The sequence below is a fragment of the Varanus komodoensis genome, unplaced genomic scaffold (assembly GCF_004798865.1).
Source record: "Varanus komodoensis strain SLA01 unplaced genomic scaffold, ASM479886v1 scaffold8, whole genome shotgun sequence".
NCBI classification, from domain to species: Eukaryota; Metazoa; Chordata; class Lepidosauria; order Squamata; family Varanidae; genus Varanus; species Varanus komodoensis.
In genome coordinates this window covers 26,648,840-26,675,005 of record NW_025336481.1, presented here as the reverse complement: position 1 = coordinate 26,675,005, position 26,166 = coordinate 26,648,840, and the positions used below count along the sequence as shown (strand labels likewise).

Here is a 26,166-nt window from a genome sequence, read left to right as displayed (position 1 = left end):
TATCACAGAGAAAAACTTCTTGCCCAGCCTTTTCCTGGAATGGAACAAAACAAAACACAGCACTAGAGATAGGTGGGAAAACCATTCATCTAACAATTTGGTAATTCCAAATCAACCAGACTGCAGTTACATGATGACATTTGCACTTTTTTAGAGTATTGTGCTACAGTTTGCAAATTAAAAATAAAATAAAATAAAATAAACTACTTACATGTCACTGAAAAGTGAATAAACACAGACTGATTATCCCAGAAAACTGTACAAAGATGTTTTAAAGAGTACATTTGGAAAAGCAGATACAGACACACACATATTTTAAGCAATTTGCACAAAAATTCATACATTTTGAGAAATGCACATAAAATACTTAAATTTCCATGCGATTTAGTTTTTGTTTGATGTAACTGATACAGATACAGGATGGAACAAATGTAACATTGAAAACTGGAGAATCTGAGCAAAACGGAGTTTGACAGATTCATCCATGCCTACAAAACACAAATATACTGTTATAGAAAGGAAGGTTAATGTGAGACTGGGCTCATTGGATCAGCCTCAATGGGTGAACCTATAAAGCCATAAGAAAGAAAAAGTGAGGGGCCTAACAGAAAAGCTGCAGGTGTTGCTCTGTCAGTGCCGAATAATAATAGGCATTCCAAGCAGATCTGTAATTAGGGCATATCAGAAGATATGACTTCTAGACAACCTTCAGCCTCAGTAACTTTTTCCCAGACAGGCAGTGTACTAACTATAGTTTAAAGTAAAATTTCTGAGACACGACTGCTATTACTTCCTTTCAACAAAAAAATTAAAGGCATATCAACTTTCAGCTTCTCCCCCTTTTTGTGTATTTCAAACAGTAGATAAATATGGATGTATCAAAGTTCCTGAGGCTGAAATGTTCCAGTTAAGACTGCATTCCATTTGATAATCAAAGCCCTTCAAGCTCCATGTTTATCGAAAGGTAAAACCTAGCTATGCTTCTGTTCTATTTTGGAATCCTGTTTTATGCTGGAGCTAGAAAATAGCAAAACTTACACATAAAATGGAACTGCAATTAGACTTACACATTTATTTTATGTCCACTTACTCACTGCCCTGGACTTCCTGTTTGGAAGTTCTGCAGTTGCTGGCAGGTGTAATAAATTTGTCAGACTCCCCTTAGACAGCTTAGGTGAACCTGCAGGAGGAATGAGACATTTCCCAGATCCTCCAGCTACCTGGACCATGAATCTTGTTCGCTAGGCTTAGCCTGTGAGGAATTTTAGTCTCTGAGGCAAATGACAAATCTGAGTAGCTGGAATGCTGAAATCACCTCAGACATATGATTGACCTTGAATGCAGTGAACCTTGAAAGCATTATTGATTGATTTCCAGCCCATTCTCAAAACAATAAAGGAAATGCACAAATCAATAGGACTATCTGATAAGAAATAGTATTTGCTATGGTCTGTTGGAACACTGTGGTCAAGAAGTAATGAACTAAGGAGAACTGTAATGCACAGCCAACCCTTGCTTCCGCCAGTTGAGCACACAAGATACGGAACCAAATATTTTACCGCAAGCCTTGGACTGAAGCTTGAACAAATAGCCCACATGAAAAGAGCAAGTTGTAACAAAGTGCTGACCTTTCACAAAATATGTTCCATTTCTGGTTTACTATCTGGGCAGTCACTTTAGGAATTTGACATGTTTGCACTTTGAAATTTCAATATGACTTACCCAACAAAACACAGTAGCTCTGCCAAACCCATTCTGAAGAAAGCACACACACAAAGTGCTTAGAAGAGGATTGGTTCAAAGTATTCTTTCATCCTGACTTAGCACACACCAAAACAAGTCCCACTGTTTGAATAAACTTCCAAATGTGTGCATAGGAATGGTTGAGGGTGGTTCAGATGGGAGAAAACAATTAACCTATGTTGGCTTAAATGCATTGTGAATCTTCCTGAAAAAGCAGGATATAAATGAGTAGTTGTTGAGAGATCAGACACTTAATTATAATTAAGTATTTAAGGTAAGTGAGTCACAAAATAAATAAGCAAAAGCACTTCTGCATGTTTTACTATTATTAATCAAATGTAGAATATACTAGGAAAAGGCCCCTGACTACAATGGCCTGTGATTAGAGATGGATGAATTCAGCTCTTTAACCATGTTCAAAGAGTTTTTAATATGACTTTTAAACTTTCAAGTTTCTTGTCTTCCATATATGAAGTACTTCGCAAAATTTTAGCAAAAATTCTCATCGCTCCCTAGTTGTGGTGGTGGTGATGATGATGATGGAAAGAAGGACTGTATAGGACTATTTTAGGAGTCCATTCAGGTTATGCAGTTTCTGATTTCACAGGTATGAATGACAAGCCAGTACAGCTGCTCCCATTGTATGCCAAGCTGCCCAGGCTAGTGAACCAATGCTGCTTATCATTCAACTTATACAGAATGAGATGGAGTTATGTGCTCAGGACACCTTTATGGTGGGAGCCAAACCCACCATGTACTCATGGAATCCTCAGAGAGTCACTACCCATAACAATAGTCCATTACAACACACTGTTTGGCCCCTTGAGTTTAGGCTCCACTATTTAAACAGCGATCAAACTGGTCAGTCCTAGAGGAGATCAACCCTGACTGCTCTTTAGAAGGCCAGATACTGAAGATGAAACTCAAATACTTTGGCCACCTAATGAGAAGGAAGGACTCCCTGGAGAAGAGTCTAATGCTGGGAACAATAGATGGCAAAAGAAGAAGGAGATGGCAGAGAATGAGGTGGCTAGATGGAGTCACTGAAGCAGCTGGTGTGAGCTTGGGTGGACTCCGGGGGATGGTGGAGGACAAGAAGGCCTGGAGGAATGTTGTCCATGGGGTCATGATGGGTCGGACATGAATTCGCGACTAACAGCAACAACAACAACAAATTTAAACAGCTTTCTCAGTTTATACTGAAATCACTGGAGATGGCATAGCAATATTGAAAAGTAAGTCATTATAATAGTTAGAGGGCCCAGACACAGAATTAGCACAAAACAATCTGATTGCTGAGCAAGACACATACAGCTTCATGCCCAGCTTCTTCCTTGGCTAGAACAACATAAACAGAACAGGGTTCTTCAAACTAGAATTCCCATTGGTGTCTAGTATAGGTCATGGTATGGTTAGCATGCAATTAATGTAAGACATTTTGAAATACTGGCTTGGCTCATGGAATGAATCCATTACTAACCTGGCACTCATGATGGCCACCATTTCTTCTGCAGGATGTCTTTTTTGCAGGTGTAACCAAAGGTGTCCAAAGAATCTGGTTCAGTTGACAAATATGTTCATGCTGGAAGATATTCTGTTCAGGCTTCCTTAGAACACAGTACTGTGCACACTTACAATTCTCAGCTGGGCTAACTGGAGAGATGCTGGGAGCCATATTTTGGTCTAAACTCACACTGGATTCTTTTACTGCAAATGCAAATTGGCTTATGGGTCAATATTCATAAGAGGCATACTACAAAGGAACAGTGTGCACAGTTATGTACACTTACACTGATGTTCTTCACTGCAGTAATTCCAAATGCTCCACAAGTCTATTGTGTTAACTCTATTTTTCTTTGCCCTGTCCCTCACAAAAAGTAAGTACAACATGAATCCTGTACCTTCAAGAGGATGCTTGTATAGGGGCTTGTACCTGTGTGTGTATTACATACACCTGCAGCTCAAATCCAACCATCTGTCAGGCACAATGTAATTGATTATGCATCCAAAGGTGTCTGTAAGGTAACTAGAATTCATTCCAAATATCTTCTTGTGAAGGAGGCAAAATGCCAAGAGATAAGTCAAGAGCTGTGTCAGTCCTGCCATTTACTACTACTAAAATGAAGTGAACAGTGAAGGCCTTGAATTTATTTACTATGAAAACATAGTTTAGTTGGTAACATTAGTAAACTGTACCGGCACAAACACTCCAACTGGCTGGAGTGGGAAAACACATGTGCTGTTTCTGGCCACTGTGACCATCCATCCTTCCTTCACTCGTCCATGTCTGCCATCTTTCTCTTCCCTCAAGCTTATTCATTGGAGTCTTCCAGCCTCTCTGCATCTGTCTTCCTCCTCCCCAGAATAATCCAGTTTGTTTCTCTCCTCCCACTCCCCCTACCTACCTACTACAGGGCCACCACTGCCTGCTATGCACTGCAGCTGAGTTCTCTGGAGAGCCTCATCAGCTGGAAGAAGGATCGGCACAACTCTTCAGAGAGGTGGTCAAACCCAAATGCCTGGAGCAAGGAGGTCTTTCCTCTGAGCCAGGTTTTGTTGGGAGGAGGTGTCTCTAGAGACTCTAAAGATGTGTCACTGGAGCATCAGGTCCTCACTGAATATCAATATGTAGCTCTTCAAAGAGCTCTATCACCTTCCAGCTCACTCTATAGAGATCTGCAAAGTGGGTGGTAGCCATGGTAATGGCATGGATGGGAGATGTGGCAGTGGTGGTGACAACAGCAAAGGGAGGGAGCATAGCAGTGGCAAGTCCACATGTGAAACAACGTAAGTGCACAATTTACTCTTCTCCTGTGGCCCCAGTAGAATAAATGACCCAGGCAAGGAGAAAGTGGCTATCTCAGCAATGCAGCTATAGAATCGTTAATAAACCATCTCCAGTGTCCACTAAGGAAAACTAACACAATGCATGCTTTTCCTCAGGAAAAAATGCATGAAAAGCACACTTCCTATTTCACTTAAAATAGTGGTCCATGGGATGATAATCTCCTTCCACTTGCATGCCAAGTTCAGTTGCTATCTTATCAGATATGGTAATCATTTTACCTATTGATATAGTTAGGTATTTACCTATGGATCACTTTACATATAATACCTATAATACTTTTACCTCTTTATAATATCTGCAATTTATACAAATAAATAAATAGACACAAATAAACATGAAATTGCATTTAATCAACCACCATTAAATAACTATGTGGGATTTCTGGGGGCAGAGGGGTAACCTTGTCAGGTGAAAACCCATTTCACACTTGCCTTTACAATATAATTTCAGCTAGATATTAATTAGGTTAAGATTCACTATCTTTTCCTCCTTTAATTACCATTACTTGAAGAAGTCAATTGAACTGTAATGCAGATGTAGACTGTCCACTTGATCAGACAATCAATTGATCCAAGTCCAGAGTCTTGGATGAGGACCAAGAGATCCAAACCATGTTCAGTTATAACATTAATTAGGTAGCCCTGGGCTCATCACCTTCTCTCATCTGAACTTACTTCCCAGGGATAGTGCAAGCATAGAATCAGATTCCTGTTGCATTGCTTGTCTATGTCCAGATTCACACATAACACTAAGCCATGACATGGTTTGTTTAAATAACCTTTAAATAACCTTTGCCTTTAGTGGTACTAAACCTATCTCCACACACAAACCATGGTTGTTAACCAGCTATAAACCACAAATAGAACCCATGATTTGTTGTTGGCTTATGAAGTCTGGCTTACTTAAAGTATTGGTTTTCTCTGATATGTGAGTCCAAAACAATACTTTATCTCTGGTTTGTTTGTATTACTTTCTGCCCTGAAACAGATGTACCCAGCAAGAGCAGCCTGAAAACAAAATTCCTATGAAAGTTGGCAAGATGGACAGAAATAAACCAGAAACACAGAAAAATTCTCCAAGTTTCTTTGCTCGTCTTTGCTTTTCTACAAGACAATTCATAGTTGAAACAAAAACCATGGTCATTAGAAACTATGAAGTGCTAACACAGAGCATATATGTTTATGTGTTTATGTTATTCTATGTGAATTATCTATTATATCACATTTGTACTCTCTAAGGAACTGTTCATGATTGAAATTTTTATTTATGCTTGCAGGAACATTCTCCAATTGTCATTAGAACAGGAAAATACGGAAAACAGATTACTGCTGTGCTGAAATCCCATCTTCCCTTCCACACTCTCTTCATTTTCCTGGAAAAGAGGCAGTATTTTTCTACCTCTTTTGGTAGAATGTTTGGTAAATGCCCATATTGATCCGTATTTACCTAGGGATCACCCATAGGAATTAGGAATTTCAGGAATGTTAGGAATTTCAGAGAATTTTCTCAGATTGCAGTGCTTCAGCATTTACTTTATGGTAAGATGTTTCAAATAGGGTGGTCTGTGCTGTCTTTCGTTTATGGTTTTTATCCTGTCCTGTCCTTGTAGCCTCTCCAGATGCTTAAATCCTCAGCTCCGACTCACCCAGCTTCAACAAGAACAAACTCAATCAGCTTTCGGGGCAGAAATCCTGGATTAAGTCTTTAGGAGGCTGACTTTTTGGAGAGCACAAGTAGCCAGAAAGCCTGCAAATTCAGAACGAGATAAAAACTGTAGCAATAAGGATGTACCTACTTTCAGTAAGGCAAAGCCCTGTACAGTGAGTAATGTCTCTGAAATTTTCACGCTTTGCTACAGTTTGGACACAATTTATTTTTATCACCTCCCCCCACTCTGAACAGATCAGAATAAATAGATTGCAAACTTCCGCATACTGCTAAAGCAAACATGGAAATCTGAAAGACATTGCCAAAGGAAGCTGAAGAAAAGTTTAATAAGCCTCTTGCATAATATTCTGATAAGAGTAACATAGTATATGAATTCTGCATAAAAAATTAGGACTCTGTGTGTGTGTGTGGGGTGGAGTGGGCGGTACTAAATTGAGGCTACATTCACAATCTCCTGGAACTTTGGATTAGTTCTCTAGATTTTGCTAAAGGTGTTGTGTGGATCTAGACATATGATTTGCTCTTCTTCTGTTGAAGAAAAGCTTTCATTTGAAAATAATTGAAGTTTTATTCCATTTCCCACATCCTTTTCAGTAACAGAGCTGTCTCTGTGATATATACTACCCATTGTAAAGAAAAATGGGTTTAGTAGACATATTAATATGGCTTTTTCTTTTATTTACTCCTGTAAGGACCCTATAGCATTTGTGTGTGTTAAATGATTAGTAATTTCCTTTTTAACTAAGGCTTTACAGTTTCATCATCATCACAAAAATATTTTCTTTAACAAAGAAACAAAGTTTGTTAACCAAGCCAACAAAGCATATCCTATGGGAAGAAACATGAGAATATGTTTTATTTATCAGTTATCGACCAGGATACTGCAAGTGGCAATGTAACAGAAGTTTAAAATAGCAGGGAATTTTTTTCTTTTGTTTAATGGTCAGATTGTTTATTTTAGTAATTTTATACTAGCTTGAGCATTGAGAAATATGTGTACACAGAGTGAGTGTGCAACCCTATCACCCTGGGCAGACGCATGTAAGTTTCCAGACTCGGAGACTTGCATGCATCCTATGCTTGGAATGTTATGCCTTGTACCAGACATGTACTCTTCTTTTTGTTTCTTGTCTGCCTTTATTTATTTATTTATTTATTTATTTATTAAAACATTTTTATGCCGCCCCATTCGCCGAAGCCTCAGGGCGGCTTACAACACTTTTTCCTGCTGTGACCTAGCTTCAGCCTTGTGGGGGACAGTGGCACTGTTCTTTTTGCACCAGTAGCAAGGGATTGGAGTAGGGGCTAGGCATTCAGAGTTGAGCACCAAGGCTGGAGGATCTCAGTGCCTGGACTCTGAAGAATCCTACGGCCTCCCAGATGACTTCATGGGGCCACAGGATTTAACTCTCAATATTTTTTTGAAAAATGCATGCATTATCATTAGCAGCACAGCTACCTCTGTGATTATTAAATTTTTCAAAAGAACTTTTACAGATTTACACATAGACTACAACTCAATGGAACTGCACATTTTCTTTCAATGCTTGTGTATTCATATGCTCATGATCATATTCACAAAATATTCAAAAATGTGCATTTTAATATAGACATTTTGCACACTGTCACACTTTAGTTAAATAGGGGGGAAACACACTGATATAATAATGGAATAATTTGCATTTTTTCTTTAAACTGTTACTTTGCCAGCACTTTCAGGATAATATGAATATTATGCTGGACTTACTAAATTGCCTTTTTTAGCCTGTATATGCATATCAACAGTAGCCACCTTTGGATACTTCAGAAAATAAGTTCACCCAGCATAGGGTAGAAAGAAATTGACACTGAATGCTTTAAGTTTGAAAGTAATTTAGAAAAAAACAGACTGATATCTTGTGCACATTTAAACAGACTATTCTTTTTATTTTGCTTTTTAAAAGACTATGTGACTGGATTTCAGAAGGCTAAGAATGTTAAGAGACAGTTACCTGCTGCTATTGTTTGGTTATCTCAGGTAAACCAAGAGAGAAGCCCCAGACGTTTTCATATAAAATTCATTTTCTGTTCTAGGCTTGTAACTCTGCCTGTTTTCACTACCTGACCCATTTAACTTAACTGTGAAAAAGAATTAACACCAAACAGTTCTGTACTTGCGTGTGTGTGTGTGTGTGTGTGTGTGTGTAATAACAGTTGCTTGTGAATGGTTAACAAAGTCTAGAAACTATTGTGGGGAAAACCACAGTAGAACTGGTCTGGTTGCATTGGTGGAATCATCAATTCATCCATCAATCTCTTCTTTATATTTACATCGTTATTCTCATGGGGATACATGCAAAAGTCCTAAAGCAGGTGATGGGCAACATGCAGGAATCTAGATGCCAATTCCCCCCTTATCCCAGCACCCATCATGAATTACACCCTTTCCTACTGCTGAATTTCCTACCACTGTCCAGCCAAATGTTTGTGACATGGTGGCTTCAAAAAAACCTGGGATGCCACAGGCCTGTAGACCATCTGTTGTCCACTCCAAGTGAGTCTAAAGGGAAAGGCCTGATATAAGGGCCCCAAAGAAAGGAGGCAGTTTAAAGAGGGATAGTAAGAAATCAGTACCCAAGCAAACAGAAGTTGAGGCAGAACTAGCAAAGGAAAGCAAAAAAGGAGCAAGATGTGGGAGTAAGTCATGCAGATGTGACCAAGTAAAGGAGGCAGCAAAAACCTAGAGTGGATAAAGATAGCAGGGCACAGAAACTGGGTTTAGCACTGGCCTTCCCATTTAGTCACATGGTCTTGGGTCCGTATAATTGGTAATCATTTGGCAGCATGTCACTAGAGTCAAAAGTAGACAATATGTATCTGTCACAGGAGGGCACACATCAATTTTCATAAAGTGTTTTTGGCCTTCGGGCTAAGAAATGGTGCAATAAATTGTTTTATGAATTATTGTTATTATTTTCTTCCTTGCAGGGAAGACGCCAACAAAGAAACCAGTATGCATGAATAGTCTAGCCTCATCTCTACCCAAGCAGAAGCTGGCTGCCCTCTAGTCACCCTGTGAATCAATTAAATTATGTAGGAATGCTTTCTATCAAAGGTGAAGAAAGAAAATTGATAGGCTCCTGCATAATTTAGCTTGAAAGTGACCTAATGGTCCTTCCAACTGCTAGTGGGTAAACTAACCAAACCAGTCTTTCCCTTGAAAAGATACTGCAAAAATAAAGAAAAGCCTGTTTCTCATTTTTGAAACTTGTTAGCATATGATATATTGGGGTTTAGGCTAAAGGCCTTTCACAAGCCATCTAGTTCATCTTACTCTGGTTTCACACTATTGAGTGCTGCACCCAGAGAACTGAATGGGCTGTAGCAATACAAATGCTCCAACTGTCCCTGTTTACCCTAGAGACAATCTCTATTTTCTGTCTGCTGTCAAAACAATGTCCCTATCATTTCCTCTTTCCCCAAAGTTCAGAGGTGAGTGCTTAATCCTTCCATTGTCCAAATGGTGTGCTCACAAGAGGGAGATAACAACAGACATGGGGAAAAACCAACATGTCTAGAAGTACAAAAACAAAACAAAAATTAAGGGGAGTGTTTTGCCTTGGTGCACGAGGAGAGGAGGCAGAGGTGTCGCCATGATACTGCATGTGTTTCTTCCCCAAACCCTTTCCCCACTCCAGTCTTGGAGCAAGTCTCCAAGGCCACGCTAAGGCTTTGGATAATTCCATGGCTGTCTACAATCTAGACAGCCATAGGATTAGGTCTATCACACCTAAAGGATTGTATCCTTAGCCTTCTTTTAAATAGTCTGTTATCAATGTACAACCATACTCCTGATCAATGTCGTATGCAGGAGTATGCAAGGCTTATGGTAGTAGCTTTATATCTATTAGCAGTTCCAGAACTTGAGAAACTGAGGATGTATCGAGCTTAATTTGAAGGTATGGAAAATTCTACACTGGAAGCAACATAATTAACTTATGTGTCTATTTTTATGTTGCTACAGAATAGAATTATACATGGTGTATAGTGCTTGAAGGATATTCCAGAAACAAAATGAATAAACAAAGAAGGATTGTGTGCTTTGAAACAGAGGAAGATATCTATTCTCCTAATGTGAATTATTCCTATGTTACAGAAATGTATCTCCAAATTAAGAAGAGAGAAGCAGAAGTACTTAACAATCTGATTCTCCTCAATCCAGGAAGAATATTTCAGCAACAGAACAGAGTAGGCCAAGAAAATTTTTATTTCCAGATATATTTGCTATATGTCAGTCCTGCTTTGATTTCTCCACTCAGGTACTACGTAGGACTCCATTTACCAAGGCATGGATAGAATTAGCTACAAAATTAAGATTCTGACATATGGATATCATATATATCGTATCATATATATGGATAAATGTACATTAAAAAATTAAACTTTTCCATATGAAACAAGCTTCACAACATTCAAATCTTTGGAGAAAAACTGATTAAAAGGGCTGATTCAAATGACCGCAGTGCTGACCCATGTAATGGGTGTAATAGGCAATGTGATAGGCAAGTGCTTGAACACAGAGTGATATTCCAATTTGTATTTATAGAAACAATTTATAGAGTGGTAGCCATTTTAGTTTGCTGCAGCAAAAAACAAACTAAGGAGATTTAAAGACAAAATGGTCACTCTATTTACTATCTACACTATCTGCCTTCTATTTTTGTTAGATTGCAGTCATGAGATTTATGCCTAAAAATTTATCACAGCTGTGTCCCATTCTAAGGAATACTACAGTTTCCAAAATAAGAAAACGCAGTTGTGGGATAAGGAGGAGAATTGGATAGGTGATGTGTGCAGAGAAATTGTCACGTTTCATTTGTTTCTTTTAGATCCGGTAACCTATGCGCTGGTTTACTGACATGAATGACCAAAGGCGTGGAGATCTTTTTTTGGGGTGGGGGGACAATTGACAGCTCTTTCTGCCCCTTTACAAAAACTCATGAAGTTGGGGAGAGAGAAGGAAGTGTTTGTGGTGTTGCTTCTTGCCTTCCTCCCTCCTCTCATGCGGTGAAGCCTCATTCTCTTCCAGCCAAAAGCCTTTCCTGAACACAAATGCAGCAGCATCCTTGGTAACCTTTTCCCAGAGTAAAGCAGTGCCTTTTTGGTGAATGGATCTTGAAGCGAGAGGAAAAATGAAACATTGAAAAGACATTCCAAGGGTCCCCTGTTACCAGAATAAGAGGTGGGTAAGCAGTCTTGCATTCTCTCTTCAGTTCATTGGCCAAGACAGAGTGGCAGGTGACACGGGGAGAAGACAGCGAGCTACATGGGAAAGCAACTGAAGGCTTATCTCCTTCTTAGAGTTTTGTTGAGGTGGCCCATTCCGAGCTCAGCCAGGAACAGGCTTCTTCACCCAGCAATTGTATCGATATGAAATTGTTATGCTATTCACACTTCTAGATTAGCAAGACAAAAGAAGTCATGACTGAGAGGAAAACAAAAATGCTGTCTTGATGGTACTTCGGAAGTTCATATGATGTTTCATATGCGGGACCTTGGAGGAAAATGTCTCTATTTTTTAAACATCACATGCTCTACATATTTGTACAATGATGAAATAGTATTTCTTGCACTGAATGAGTTTTTAGATTGGAGGCTAAACTAGGAAGCCTAAAAACCAGATCATTACCTGCAATCATGTATAATTTCTTTTCACTGAGTGAATCACTAAACATGAGGAGACAGGGTATTAACATGTGCTTAAATATTACAGCTCTTGACAATTTGGCCTAACCAATTATTAGTCTCAGGCCACCAAAGTAGGCCCTGCTTGACTCCAGACAGTTGCTAAAATCTTGGCTGACAATCAGGAAGTACCTTATTAAAAAGCAGTCCTTTTGCTTTGGAGAAAGAAAGGAGTCCCTGCAGAGTTTACTACACTAGCTGAAATGGCTATAGGGGGCAGTGCTGAACTCCATTTCAAAGGCCATGGGACAGCCCTGTCTGAAGATGTTTCCATGGTCAGGTGGCCAGCATGACGTCATGCTCTGTTTCCTCCCCACTGAAGTGGTTCCTATTTATTTACTGATATTACATGCTTTCGAATTGCTAGGCTGGCAAAAGCTAGGGAGTGGTAGGTCACCCTGTCACATGGCTGTGAACTGCCAACCTTTCGATCGGTAGCCCAGTGGCTAACCTGCTGTGCCACTGTCTTCCCACTTTGGAGAAGGGCTGGACAGAAATAGCTCTCCAAATGTTTTAGACTTAAATTCTCAGCATTCCTGGCCATCAGCTACACTAGCAGGGACTTCTGGAAGTTGTAGATCAACCTCTGGCCATATCTGCTTTACACCAGGGGTGGGAAACTTATCACCACCCAGATGTTTTGATGTGCAACTCCTGTGCTCTCTTGCTTCTGGCCATAATACTTATCCCTGCTTTAGAGGCAGTGTATTGCCCATTACATTGACTACAAACCCAACTTCCTGAGTACACTGCTCACGTGTTATTGGAGCCATCATACAAGGCTTTCTGACTTTCTAAAGCCTCACTGTCAGACATCATATTTTGGCAATGACCCTTCATGGCTTGACACTCTTCCTTGCTGAACTTTTATCATTGAATTGCGATATGCCTATGGATGGCATCCAGATGTCTCAGTGACTCTAGGTCAAACTAGGGCCTCCTACATAGCTGTGAAATGCTATGAATGTTGCAGGAACATAAGACTTATGGAGTTTCTCTCAAGAAAGTGTGCATAGGATTGCAACCAGTCTTGGACTCAGTCAGATGCATTTTTAAAAGCCTTTTACTTTCTCAAGGGTGGTTGCATTTCTTCTGCAAATTTCCATCAGTCTATGGTCTGTGTTTAAGAAGCCAAAATATGATTCCACTGGTAAGGAAATTATTTCCCATCCATTAAGGACATCCCCATCACATAATTAACACAACCACTGGGAAAGTAGGTGTGAAGAACGCACTTACCTTGCCATCCATGAAAACAAAGGTAAAATATGTCATGGCTAGAGACCACCATACCTGACGGAATGCCTCTCCTGACCTCTTACTACCCAGACACTACACTCAAGTTTTATTTATGTATTTATTTTTTAACATGTATATACTGCCCCATAGCCCAGAGGGCTATCTGGGGGGTTTACAATAAAATACAGTAAGATCAACAGTACATGAATTAAAAATAAAAATAATATGGTGTCACTCCGAAGTCATGTTGGAAGGCAGCAAGGGGAAAGAGTGAGCTTTCTAGGGACTTTCTCCAACTGCCACCTCTGAGGGAGGGTTAGATGGTGGCAACAAGAAGATCCTTTTCAGTGGTGGTCCCCTAGTTATGCGGAGCAAGCTCCCCACTGAGGCCCACTTGGAGCCAATTTTACTATCTTTTCAGTGCTAGGTAAAATACTGTCCTCTACAGCAGGGCATTTAATTAGTTACTCGTGCCTACTGGTTGTTAGGAGAGGTTTAACAGGGTCTTTTTAATGTACAATTTTTGTTTGTTGGGTTTTATTTGTCTTTAACTTTAGTATTGTCAACTTTTATAATGTTTTAGTATGTTTTAATTGGTATACTTCATATTATTTTAAAATATGCTGCTGTGAATTGCCCAGAGAGCATCAGTTATTGGACAGTATAGAAATTAAAAAAATAATTTCTTTGGGCTTGCAGGCATGTTAAACAGAATTCTCACTCACCAATTGCAACTTACTAGTGATTAGAGCATTGAACTGAGAGCAGCTCAGCTCTCCGAGTGACTTTGGTCAGTTGCTGACTCAGCCTTATTTAATTTCTACATTACAGAGCTGTTGTGAAGATAAAATAAAAGGTGGAGGATCATGCCTTGCAAGAGGGAAAAAGGTATGATATAAATGTAATACATTAAAAATAATGACAGATAAAATAATCATGCTTAAATGCCAGCATGTAAATAGCCTGACTTGTAGTTCAGGATTAATATATTAGGGACCAAGGATGACTGAAAAGGCTTTAAGCTTCAGTGACTTCTTCTAAATAGCTAAAGGCAGCTCATTCTGGGCACGTTTCAAAGATAAAAAATTGCAGTTAATGGTGTATTAAAATGGCCACGCAACAACTTCAGTTGAGTATTAGTTGCTTAAAAAAGTGTATGTAACACAGGCCTAGTTGTTTGACTACTCTCAGAATATACTGCAAGGTTTTCAAGCTTAAATTCAAGCCAGTCTGACATGCACTATATGCTTCTGGTTTATGTGACATGTTGCGTTCCACAGAACTCTATCTCAGATTTTTGTTTTATCCATTTCTTGCATGACACCAGCTTGTATCAATGGAGTGCTCAATTGCATCTGATTATTTAACTCCATAAAAAGAACTCTGTAATATCTGTGCTTCTGACACAACTTTCATACCTTTAAATGGAAGGGCAATGTGCATAAACTGTGTTTGTTTATCTTACCAATGTATTTCATTTCTGTTCACATATCATACAAACATACCCTGTCTGCAGTTCTTAACATGAAAACAAGTAGAAATGTTTTGCTTTGTTTTAAGTCTACAAATGTCCAAGCTCAGAATTTTGTTTGAACAATATTTATCTTGTTAAACATGCACTTCAAAATGCATTTAAAATCAAAACATTTTCCTGTTGCAATTAATGAGATAATAGTGCACACTTTTGAGAATTACATATAGAAATGTGCATTTTTCTCATTTTGCTTTTCAAGTGAGCCAAAGTAAATCAAAAATAAAAATGGAAATGAGCTGATATGAGCTTCAAAGTGAATTTTGGAGAATTTACGTATACTCAATAATTACTGCCTCTCCTATCTTTAGTTTACCTAAGTCACCAAGCTGTAACCTAGATTCCTGAAGTGACGGTCCAATTCTGATTCTAATTTGCTTTCTTGCCTTCTAGAACAAGTCAGTTTGTCAAGAACAAACTTACTAGTCTTGTTCTTGTTCTTACTAGTCATGCTAGAATTACCTACACCCAAATTTATTTATTTGTTATTTATTTATTAAAACATTTTTATGCTGCCCCATTCGCCGAAGCCTTGGGGCGGCTTACAAATAAACATCTGATTTCAGGGTCCTTTCTTAATACCATAGACTTTGAATGCAACCAGACATTACCTGAAGTTTACCTTTCTAATTTATCAGAATGTTACTAGAACTGACAGCTGCAGAACATTTATGATCATAAAGTCTTTGTGGAATCTCCACCTAAAAATGGTAGCCCTTGATTTATTCCAGCAAGATTGGAAAGGATTCTGCAGTATTAAATATTCATAATATTTCTTGTTCTACCACTTCCTATGCAATCTATCTGCCTTAATTCATTTCTTTTGAAAACAGCCCTTTTAATATCCATAAAGAAATGTGCAAGATTGCTTTCATCTATGGCAAATGTGCTGGCCTACAACTCTCATCTTTCTCAACTGGCCTGGGCAATGATCATGCTGGCCTGGGATGGTAGGAATTGAAGTTCAAAGCCAACCTTTCAGACAATTGACATTCCTTTCTTTAGAGACACAAGGCAGCTTAGGATTAAATGGGCCATGTGTCTTGCAGATATTGAAACAGCATTACACCAAAATATCTGAGAGTTAAAAATAAGTGACATATTTCAAGGAATGTATGTAGAAGCAAGGCCCTCATGTAGCAGCACAAGTAAAATGTACATGGATGGTTACAAAGGCCCCAGACTGAATGTCTCATTTTGATTCTATCAAAGAATTATGGCCAGGGTTGCTCCTTCCATTTGGCAACATGAAGCACTTGCTCACGTGACCAGATCAAAGGAGTGGGAGAATGAACTTTTGCCACTACCTCCACTTATTTCCCTGGGGCTGCTGCCTCCCCACCACTGCTGTCTTTTTTTCCCCTAACTGCAGCCGGCTTGCCCAAAACTTTGCCAATGTTGAGCAGTTCTCACAAGATTGAGTGAGCTGCCTGTGGTTAGAAGCAAAGATGGCGGCAGACAGGCAGTGGTGGCTTGCCTCAGAGAACGAGGCAGATTGGATGGGGACTAACTATGATCAGTGAGACTCGTTTGCACACAACTAGTGCAAAGACTGCAGCCTTGGTATGACTGTAGCAATAACATGCATGTCTATTTGAACTTAGAATGAGCATTGAAGTCTTAGAACTGTTCGTGACTCACTCTAGTGTGTGTGGTGTGTGTGTACACACATGCACAAGCATATGCATGTGCATGAATGAGGAGAAGGGAATAGTTCATAGTTACAGTGAGGTTTTCTCTTGTACTAAATGTAAACATCACTTCCCAGTGTAAAAAGCAATCTCAAAACAATGCAAAGCCTCACACAAATACAGAAATACATAATATTACAGTAATAAACAAATTGTATAAACCATAACCAACATAATACACAGAAAAAAACAAAAAAAACTAAAATTGTTTTTAGCTACAACATGAAAAAATATTCATACATAATACACAAATGCTCCCATAGCTTTGAACAAACACAACAGAAATCCAGGATCTATCTGTGTGAATGACAATGTATCAGTTTAAAAGTAACTAAAAACGTTCAACAGCACTGCAACAAGTTAACTCTTCTTCCAGGAGGACACTCTCAAATACTAACTTATTATATTTGGAAAATAAGTAAATGGCAAAACAGACTTCCAAGTGCACATGCAACAACACCATTTAAAATTCACACATCCCACTTTTAGATGTTCTTCTTAACACTGATCAAAACAAGATCACAGATTTGTACAGCAAGCCAACAGATGGCCTTGTTTACTAGAACTGAAATTCCTGCCATCCAAAACACATCAATAAAATTAAACCCATCTGCATCAAGTGTCTTAACCACCTCAAAAGAACGAACAGACTCAAAGAACATAGAAATTTTCTACATATCATTAATTATAGCATACATCAGCTATCTATATTCTCTAAACAGTCTATGCTCCCTAGACACAAGGAAGACGTCAACAGTATTACTTTCATGGGCAACCACCTATCTTTCCGGGTTTTTCCTCGCTATTAAGCACAGCTGCACCATGGTAGATAATTCAATAATTCACAGCTTCTTACAAAAGCCATCTCTATTCTTTCTCCCAGCCTTTGAATCTATGAACATAACAGGTAAGGAGTGAAATAAAGCCACCTGCCCACAATGCGGGGTCACTTCATTTTCAGTCCTAACACATGATCATCTGCACCGATGTTAAAGAAATAGTTATAGTGAAAAGCTGAGATCTAGCTCACCGAACAGAATGTCATCTCCAAGTCTAACAATATAATGAACAAAACTGTGACAGATAATACAGCTGCGACTTGGCATGATGGGCGTTTTAGTTCAACACAGCTGGGAGCCATTGGGCTGGAGGAAGGCTAACTCGTAGGACAGCTGGTATTGCTTTCTTTGTACTGGAAAAACAACTGAGCTCTGTACATGATTCATAATACACAAATGAGCAGTCTTGGCTCCCCAAAGCAGACAATTTCTTCTAGGAAATTTTAATCCCAATAGTTGCAACCTCTTTGACTAAGAAATATTTCCCATAGAAGAGCAGCCATCACACCCAAGTCCCATGAGGAATCCCCTCCTACCAGCCCTAGTTCACCTACATCTGACTCTAAATCAACCATACGTACACATGCACATACACACATACAGGCCAGTGGCCATCTTATCATGGGTTGGATGTACCTGTAGTTTGATGCAGTAAAGTTTCACAGCTTGCAGATTCAGACACACTGAATTACCTGGTCTGAATGAAGCCAGACTTTCGGCATCCCAGCTATGGGCCTTACCATGCCGTAGCCATATACCACTGAGAAGGATTGACCTATGGCAGGGGAGAGGGGCAGGAATATAACTCAGCTTGCTAATCACATAATGAAATGGGACACTTCACCAATTTGTTTCCATCCTGCTGATTTTCTCCCCATGCAGTGGGGTCCTGCCAAGTGCATTGCGCAAAGGGGAACATGCAAGAGAGAGTCAGCACTTCCCATGGCTCTGAACTATTGGGATCACTTTATGAAAGCGATCCTTTATGAAACCTTTTCCTTTATGAAAACTCTGCCAACCTTCCTCCTTCCAGAAACAAGAATTTAGTAGATAAAATAAATATAGATAGATAACCCATTGCCTGTTTTCCATAAATGTCACTTAAACATTAAATTATTAATTCCATGCCTGAAAAGTCAAGAAGCATTTGCAATTCCTCTGATGATTTCTCACAGGTTGCAACATCCTATAAAAGGTGAAAATGTGTTTTCTTCTCCCAACTGCTCTATGTATGACTAAGTGCTTTATTAGCTTCTGTGTAAGCCAGTTCCAGCTCTTTGTATGGATTATGTAGTATTATGCACAAGTCATGTAATTTTTACTCTGCTGGAATGAAATTGCTGCCTAACCTTCTTGAAGTAGCAGATAATGATAACTGTTAAAAGGAAAGATATTAGGGCTTTGCCACAAATAGAAAACTCTTCCTGGGGGTTACATCAGTATGTCTCCAGAGACCACAAGATAATGTTTGCCAGTTTCCAGTCTGACCCTGTGCAAGTCATGGTTAGCATGGGCCAAAGCAGATGTGCAGCTGTCTAGTACAGTTGCCCAGCACTTTGCTTTAAACTGAGTGTGCTGTGGAGGAAAGCCCCTCCCTGTCAATCTGGGATGCATTCAGCTGTTTTCCCTAACACAGGCCCCAAATAAGTGTTGCTTGTATCATGAAGCGCGGCTCTAATGCTCATGCCTGTATCATAACATGGATCCTCTGAAGCACAGGAGCATTGCTGGAATAAAGCATCTGCTTCTGTCTCAAGAGAGTGAACCATTGCACAAGCAGAACCTAGAACAAAATAATGACACACAGAATGCTTCTTCCAATACATCATCCAGTTAGACCCTCTTCCAGGCTTTTCCATGGCATTCTATATTGTCTCTCCCAGTTTGTCATTTCTCTCACCAGATGTTCAAATATTCTGTAGCTAGTTAACTTGCTCATTGGAATGTATGGGGAGCCACACCCTTATGTTCTGGTGTGTTTGCTCTTCTTCACACCTTGGGGTTGCCCTGTGCATGCTGACACCTGGCTTGTTCACCATTGGTCTCCTTTTGGCTACATAGCTGTTGGAACACTGTCCATGAATGTGCTATTACACGTACACTTTGACATTGAAACAGCAGGCACACATGTGTTATGCTTTCAGCTGAAGTCTTGTTTCCCACATGTGGCTGAAAGCATTTCATAAAGGTAGAACATTTGATTTTGTTAAAGATCTGAATTTATTCTACCTCCTACAGAGTTTGTCTTGTTTGCAAGAATGCCTTAAAATTATGCAGTTCAGAGAATCAAATGAAGATAATTTTCCAGTGCAATCCCATTCAATAAGGCATATTCTATAGCCAAATATTTCTAACCAATTGCTCCATGCAAGGAGAGGAAACAGACTATGAACATCCAGATTACAGCATGCCATAAGAAAACCAGAAATTCATGTGCTGCTTCAGGGTAAGGAACTTCAGGGTAAGGAACATATTTAGGAAGAAAACCCCAGTTGGATCAGTTATGTAGACTGTGCCACATGCTTCTGGGAAAGACTAAAAACTCCATTAGATGCAACAGTAAACTGTCACTGATCACACTGAAAATGCAGCTGAACAGCCATATGAAAGGGATAGTTTAACACCTGCACTAACTATGCGGTTGGACCCAGTGGCCTTCTTGGCCCCTTTCATCTCTACAGTTCTATGATTCTATGCTCATCACTCTTTTTGGAAACAGCTCCAGTCATGCACTCTCTCAACAAATGCTAGGTAAGCCTGCTGATGTGATTTTGTACTCATAATATAGCAATCATATTAGTGCTTTTCCTAAAAGGATCACCCCCACAAATCACAACATGCTCCAAATCAATGATCCGCATGAGGCTGCAATTCACATTCCTGTGAGTCCATGCATCCACAGCTTCTGAAAGCTACAAAACTCAACATATTCCTTACTTTGCATAAACGAACAGTCAATATACAATCATCTCTCCATTCTACTGCATAACGAATTCCAAAGCACATGACTGATCCTTAGTTCTAGCGGTACCTTTAATAACACACGTAGTCACAAATAACAGTCTACATACAGGAAACTGGCTTATACTGAGTCAGACCCTTGGTCTAGCTACCCTAGTATTATCAACACTGACTAGCAGTGGCTGTCCAAGGTTTTAGGCAGGAGTTTATCCTTCACTTCTAGGAGATGCTGGCATTTGATTCTGCGATATTCTGCATGCAAAACATGTGCTCTGCCCCTGAGCTATGGCCCTTCCCATTGCTATGATAACTCAGTGGAGCCTCTACTGTCACAGATAGTATCTGGCTAAATAGTAGATGGTGGCAGGGAATGCAGAACGGGGAAGAGGTGTTGCTTTCATATCCTGTGTATAAGCTGCTCGTGAACAGTTGGCTGCCCACTCTTGGAAACTTAATGCAGGATTAAATGGGGTTTATGCAGTTACAAGAAACAAAACAACAATCCTGGAATCTAAGTACTACTGTGTTAACATGAGTATGTATGGGTGCTTCCAAAAAGGGATGTTGGAGAAATTCATAATGGACTCAATGAGTTCTTAGATTTCTAAGAAGCCAACCTATGGATTCTATAGGAGATGGGCTTATCCCATGTTGCACAGATGTCCAGAACTTGTGGACCTTGAAGAAATGTTTCATCATTTTATGTAGGTTTGGTCATGATAAATCTAAAGATAGCTTAAAACACACAAAGACATACACAGACCAAGCACCTATTTCCATCTTAGGCTAAACACACACTTTGGGGGAATTTGTGCAGTCTGAGGATTCATGCATTTTTTTGGAATATGAATTTGTACAAATCTGAATTTTCACAAATGCACATACACAGATTTTTGCAAAATCCAGTTCTGCAATGGAACAAAAAGTGCCTGACAATCTACAAAACATGTATATATTATAGATTTGATAGTGTCTGTACTTTACTACTTCCAAACAAAGAACTTCTAAACAAAGAACTAATTAGTGAATCAGAAGGCATTTATGGAAAATTGGGGTGGGGGACATGAGAGGCTTAGGAGTTGTTACATTTAGAAAGAAAATTCCACCACAAAATTCAGCAAAAGAGGTAGGATGATGCCTTGTTTGGAAACACCTTAGTTCTCTTCCTTAAATTAACTGAAGTCATTCATTTGAAAAGAACTTGTCGAGCAGTATGCCAGACTAGAATGGTTTTCAAATACATAGTAACAGGAAAAGGAGGAAAGTGTAATCACCAGTACAACTCTGTGGAGGCTGTTTTTGAATATACTGGATAGTTAGTAACGTAGGAAGTTGCCTACATTAATTGACTCAGTCCATTCTACAGTCATTGTTGAGTGTCTGTGGTTCTCTGGGGTTCTAGGCAGGTCTTTCCAAGCCCTACCTGGGCATTCTGGGGAACGAACCTTCTGCAAGCAAGATGGGTACCCTATAGACCCATTCCCTAAATTAAAGCTATAGAGCATTTCCAAGGGATTTCTTATGCACTTCTAGGATCTGTTATTTGTAGTCACTCATGAAAAAATGTCTTGAGTTTCTCAGCCTTAGAAATAATGGAACAGACAACACTGCCATTGGTTATCAGTCAGTGTGTATGAGTCCTTGCATGTCTCCAACCATAAGAAACAGTATTTACATAACAGAGCTAAAAACAGGTGGGAAAGATACCCAATTACTAGCTACTGCTCTGTGTACCAGTCAAAAGTTCAAGATACAGCTTAAGACAAGATTTGGGATAGGCTGATAAAAGCAGCACAATAATAATACCGATGTCATCATTTCACCTTTACAATATCCATTCTCTGCCTCTGTTGGCAGCCCTTGAATGATCAGACACAGATCTCCACCAGGAGCAAACTGTGTACAATTACTCTTCTAGATCCAGCCCTGTAATGCAATGAAGGACTCCTTTGTCTATTTTCTGTCCTTTGTTATTGTGCCAGGACTTGCTGTCCACTGCGAACTGCTCTGTGCCAGCAAGAACAAGCCAAGCCTATAACAGATTTGAGGATTAACACCCTTTTCCCAGAAGACGAGGGGTGCCACCCCTTCCCTGTATCTCTAATGGTTTGTAGCCATACCATTGTTTCTTAAAATGCACTGTGCATGCTTATTTGTTTATGATGTTTAACTGAGAATAAAAGTAGGCCCACAACTTTTGTGGTATATGTTTACTCAGATTTAAGTCCCATTGGGGCTTCAACCAAGGTAAACATCTGTAGGATTTAAATAAACCAAGCTTTTTCTAACATTAAAATCACAAAACATCTTCCCCCACATCCCTAAACACAGAGATCCACAGTGGTATATGCCTATGTTCATGACAATGATGTTACTGGGAGGAATTTGGTTGCAAATTATTGGTCTTATCATGGAGGAATGTGGGTACAGTTCTGAAAAGCAGTCAAGGCAGCACAAATGTACTAGGACTAATGCAATAAACAGGGGGAAAGAATGGAAGTATTCACTTTCGAAAAAAACAAAAGCATGTAAGTGCCAAACAGAAATCAAGACGGCAGGAGCCTGAGTATTGTTACCACAGTAACAAGAGAGCGCTCCAAAAGTTACTTTAGCCGCCCATACCAAGTTCAAGCGCCTTGTTGAGTCACTCTAATTTCCAAAGCGACTGCAAACGATCAGGTTCTCTCCAAGGAAACTTACACTTAAGATGCAAAGCCACACCAGCAGTTAAAAATAATTACACAATTCCAGAGCAAGCCATTTTCTCTTTACAACACTGGCGAGGGACATGTAGAAGCAGGCACGCTTATTGCGGGGGAGCGAAGAGAAGCCCCTGAAATATGGTGGAGGGCGAACACGAGCCTGTTAAGCACACAAGACGGCACCGAAAGCCACCCAACCAACGCAACGTGGACGCACACTCTTAGTTCATGATTTAGATATACTGTAAAACCACGTTCAAGTTTTGCATCCAGCGAAGAATCAAGCTTCCCCCCACATACCGCCTCGCCGCCTCCTCCTATTTCTCCCTTTAGCCTAGAAAACTTACAGTGAAAGGGAACTAGAACCCGTTGAGATATGAGATTTGAGTCCGGAGAGCCTTCAGACGAACTTCTGAGAAAGTTTAGGTGAGAAAGGGCAGATCCAGTAAGAACAGCGTCTGTAAGTCAGCTCGGTTATAGGAACAGAACAAAGAAAAGAAAGAGGAAAGAAAGAAAAAGAAAGTCCAAACACGCACCTTTCAATTAACGACTCCCCAGTGTTTGCAGCGAGACAATCGCGTGCGCAGAAACTTTTAAAAAAGTGTTCCTTTCTGATAAGGGGCGCTCTAACATTTATTAGTACGTGCTCTCGTCCAGGATGTTTGTCATCCATCCACAATGGAATTTTCTCTTCCAGCTTGCAGAAAGGATTAGCAACGCCAACGTGCTGCAGAATTCACGGCACTTATAGGACTTTTATGTCTCATTAAAAAGTTTGTGAGGATGCCGCAGGGAGTGGAGAAAGTTTTCTGCCCACTGAAAGCCAACTTCTCCGAGGGGTGGAAGAACAGGTAAGAAAGAGGAAGGATCCGCGCGCACACGCACCTTGCCACCCTGTCCCACACGGTCTATGGGCATCTCTGCCCCAAGAACTGAACTTGAATCTGGACCAACTTCATCGTCTTAAAGAGAGCTGTGCAGGGAGCTGCCTGTTTCTCGGCAGCGTGTAAATCAAACAGGTACTCCGAATTCAAAGTTTCAGACTCCCCTGCTCTACATCCAGTTCTCTCCCTCCACTTTGTATTCCTCGCACGGCTTACCTGCTTTTGTGGCGCGTCTTTAAGAGATTCCTTCCAAAGGGAGCCATGCTAAGTCCCAACGGTAGACAAACAACATCAAACAGCTCTTTAAAAATCGGGCTGGTGGTGCAGTTCCTGTCCTGCCGCAGCCGCTCCGGCTTGTTAATAGTCACCCAGCGTATGGAAGTTGTGCAACCCGTGACTAAGTTTGAACTCCTGCGTTCTTCTTATTGCTCTTTTGGAGCCCGGCCCAGCTGCAATCTTGAAGGAGGCGTTTAGGAAGGGGGGGGGAGAGGGGGAGGAGAAGAGAATAAAAGAGGGGGGAGAGCGCTAAAAATCCACGTGTGTGTTTGCCTGTGCAGGGAGGTTTTCCAGTGGGATGTGAAGTTATTTCTGAGCCGCACTTTCTGACCCGCTAACTAAAAGAACCAGGCCTCTAGGGAGTGGGATCAGCCAAAATGTGGGTTTGTAGCCAGTGCTAGTCCTCCATAGAGCAGACCCCTGGAAATGAATGGGATGTGAGGTACTTCCCAAAGCCCACAGGATTTGGGAATGTCCAGCAATTCCCAAAGAAACTGGGAATTTTCCCAAAGAAGGAAAATAACTTCTACAGGCAACATCTGCAGGCAACATCATGGCACCCTTAACAAGAGGACAGGCATCATGGCTGCACCACTTCTGTCCTGCCACGTGGTGATTAAGGTGGATGAAATGACACCTCACAAAACTGGGTCCTTCTGTTCCCACAGCTTAGGAAGCCTCCTTATCCTGAGTTGGGCCATTAATTTTAGTCATTTTAAACACTTCCATTCTGTTGGTATCCCACCTTTTTTCCTGCAAGGAATTCAAGGGGACTCACATAATGTTGTGTTATGTGCTGTTGTTGTTATGGTTCTTTGTGGTTTGGTTTTTTGTTTGTTGTAAGCCTTCCAGAGACTTTTAGTAATGGGACAGCATAGAAAAACTTTAAATAAATAAATAAAATAATATTTCTCTTCCTCTGCATTTTATCTTCACAACAACCCTGTGAGATGTAGCAGAACAGGTAAACCTGTTCTTATCTGCTAGACTGAGAAACAGTGACTGGACCAAAGGTACCCAGTCTGTTTTAGGACAAGGTGAAAACCAGAGTCCCAATCCTGAATCCCAATGCAGCTGTCTGCCCCCTATGTCATTGTTGCAGTGGGTCTCTAGGGTCTTATGCAGGTGTTTTTCCACTCAGAGAAGTCAGGAATTTGATTCTTCGTATGCAAAGCATACACTCTGCTACTGAGCAAAAGCACTCACCCCAAACTACATGCACTGCAGGAAGCATTGCTGGTAATATTGGGAGCAGGCAGAGAGAGGTAGTGTGAGGTAAAACAACATGAGAACTTTTCTAGGCTAGCCAAAAACATCCCAAAGTAGTAAGCAAGCCTTCAAGTTTAGCAGAGGTCTTCTTCAAGCTGTGTGTTAAAGGGAAAAAGTAAGAAAAAATTACTTTGTTCCAATTACAGAAGTCCTAGAAGACTTTCTACAGTAACTTCACATTGTGCACTCCTAAACACAGTGGACCATTCTGACCTGCAGGTGTGTTTTGTGACAATCCCCATAGCCAGCCCCACATCTGAGATGGCAGAACCAGGTCCTGGGACAGCTGTCACCTGGATGGGCACAAATCTGGGCTTTATGGAAGAGTGTTGAAAAGAAAGCCTTTACTGAGAAAACCTATTGGAGATTGCATAAACAGCAAACATGTGAGCAAAGGTTGTCTAGTCAGATAAGACCAAGCTGAACTTTTTGGCCTTACTGCAAAATTCACAAAACCAACAGTGATCATTGCTCTGAAAATGCTATACCTGTGGTGAAACATGGTGATAGCATTATAGTTTGAAGATGATCTTCCAAGGGAATGGGATGAGTGGATGGAATCAAATACAGAGCACTTCTAGAGGAAAACCTGTTTCCGTCTGCAAGGGGTGCAAGCCTGGGACAGTGGCTTTCTTTCCAGGAGGACAATAAGCCTAGCTGTAAACCTTGCCAAAGTAACACACTGAAGTGGCTTAAAAACAAGAACCTGAATGTTCTGGAATGGCCCAGTCAAAGCCCAGACCCTAAGACGTTGATACTATGTGTCAAGTTGCTTTTCACCAATAGTTCCC

At 40.3% G+C, this 26,166-nt stretch overlaps 1 protein-coding gene across 1 annotated transcript in view; it reads right to left on the bottom strand.

Annotated features, from left to right (window-relative positions):
• Window positions 1–24,174, bottom strand: part of RASSF9 (Ras association domain family member 9) — a 37,986-nt gene extending 13,812 nt beyond the window's left edge. Inside the window, exon 1 of the mRNA XM_044455740.1 lies at window positions 24,047–24,174. Coding sequence (XP_044311675.1) covers window positions 24,047–24,093 — 47 coding nt within the window. The 5' untranslated portion in view covers window positions 24,094–24,174. The remainder of the gene's footprint in view (window positions 1–24,046) is intronic.
• Between the last annotated feature and the right edge of the window lie 1,992 nt (window positions 24,175–26,166).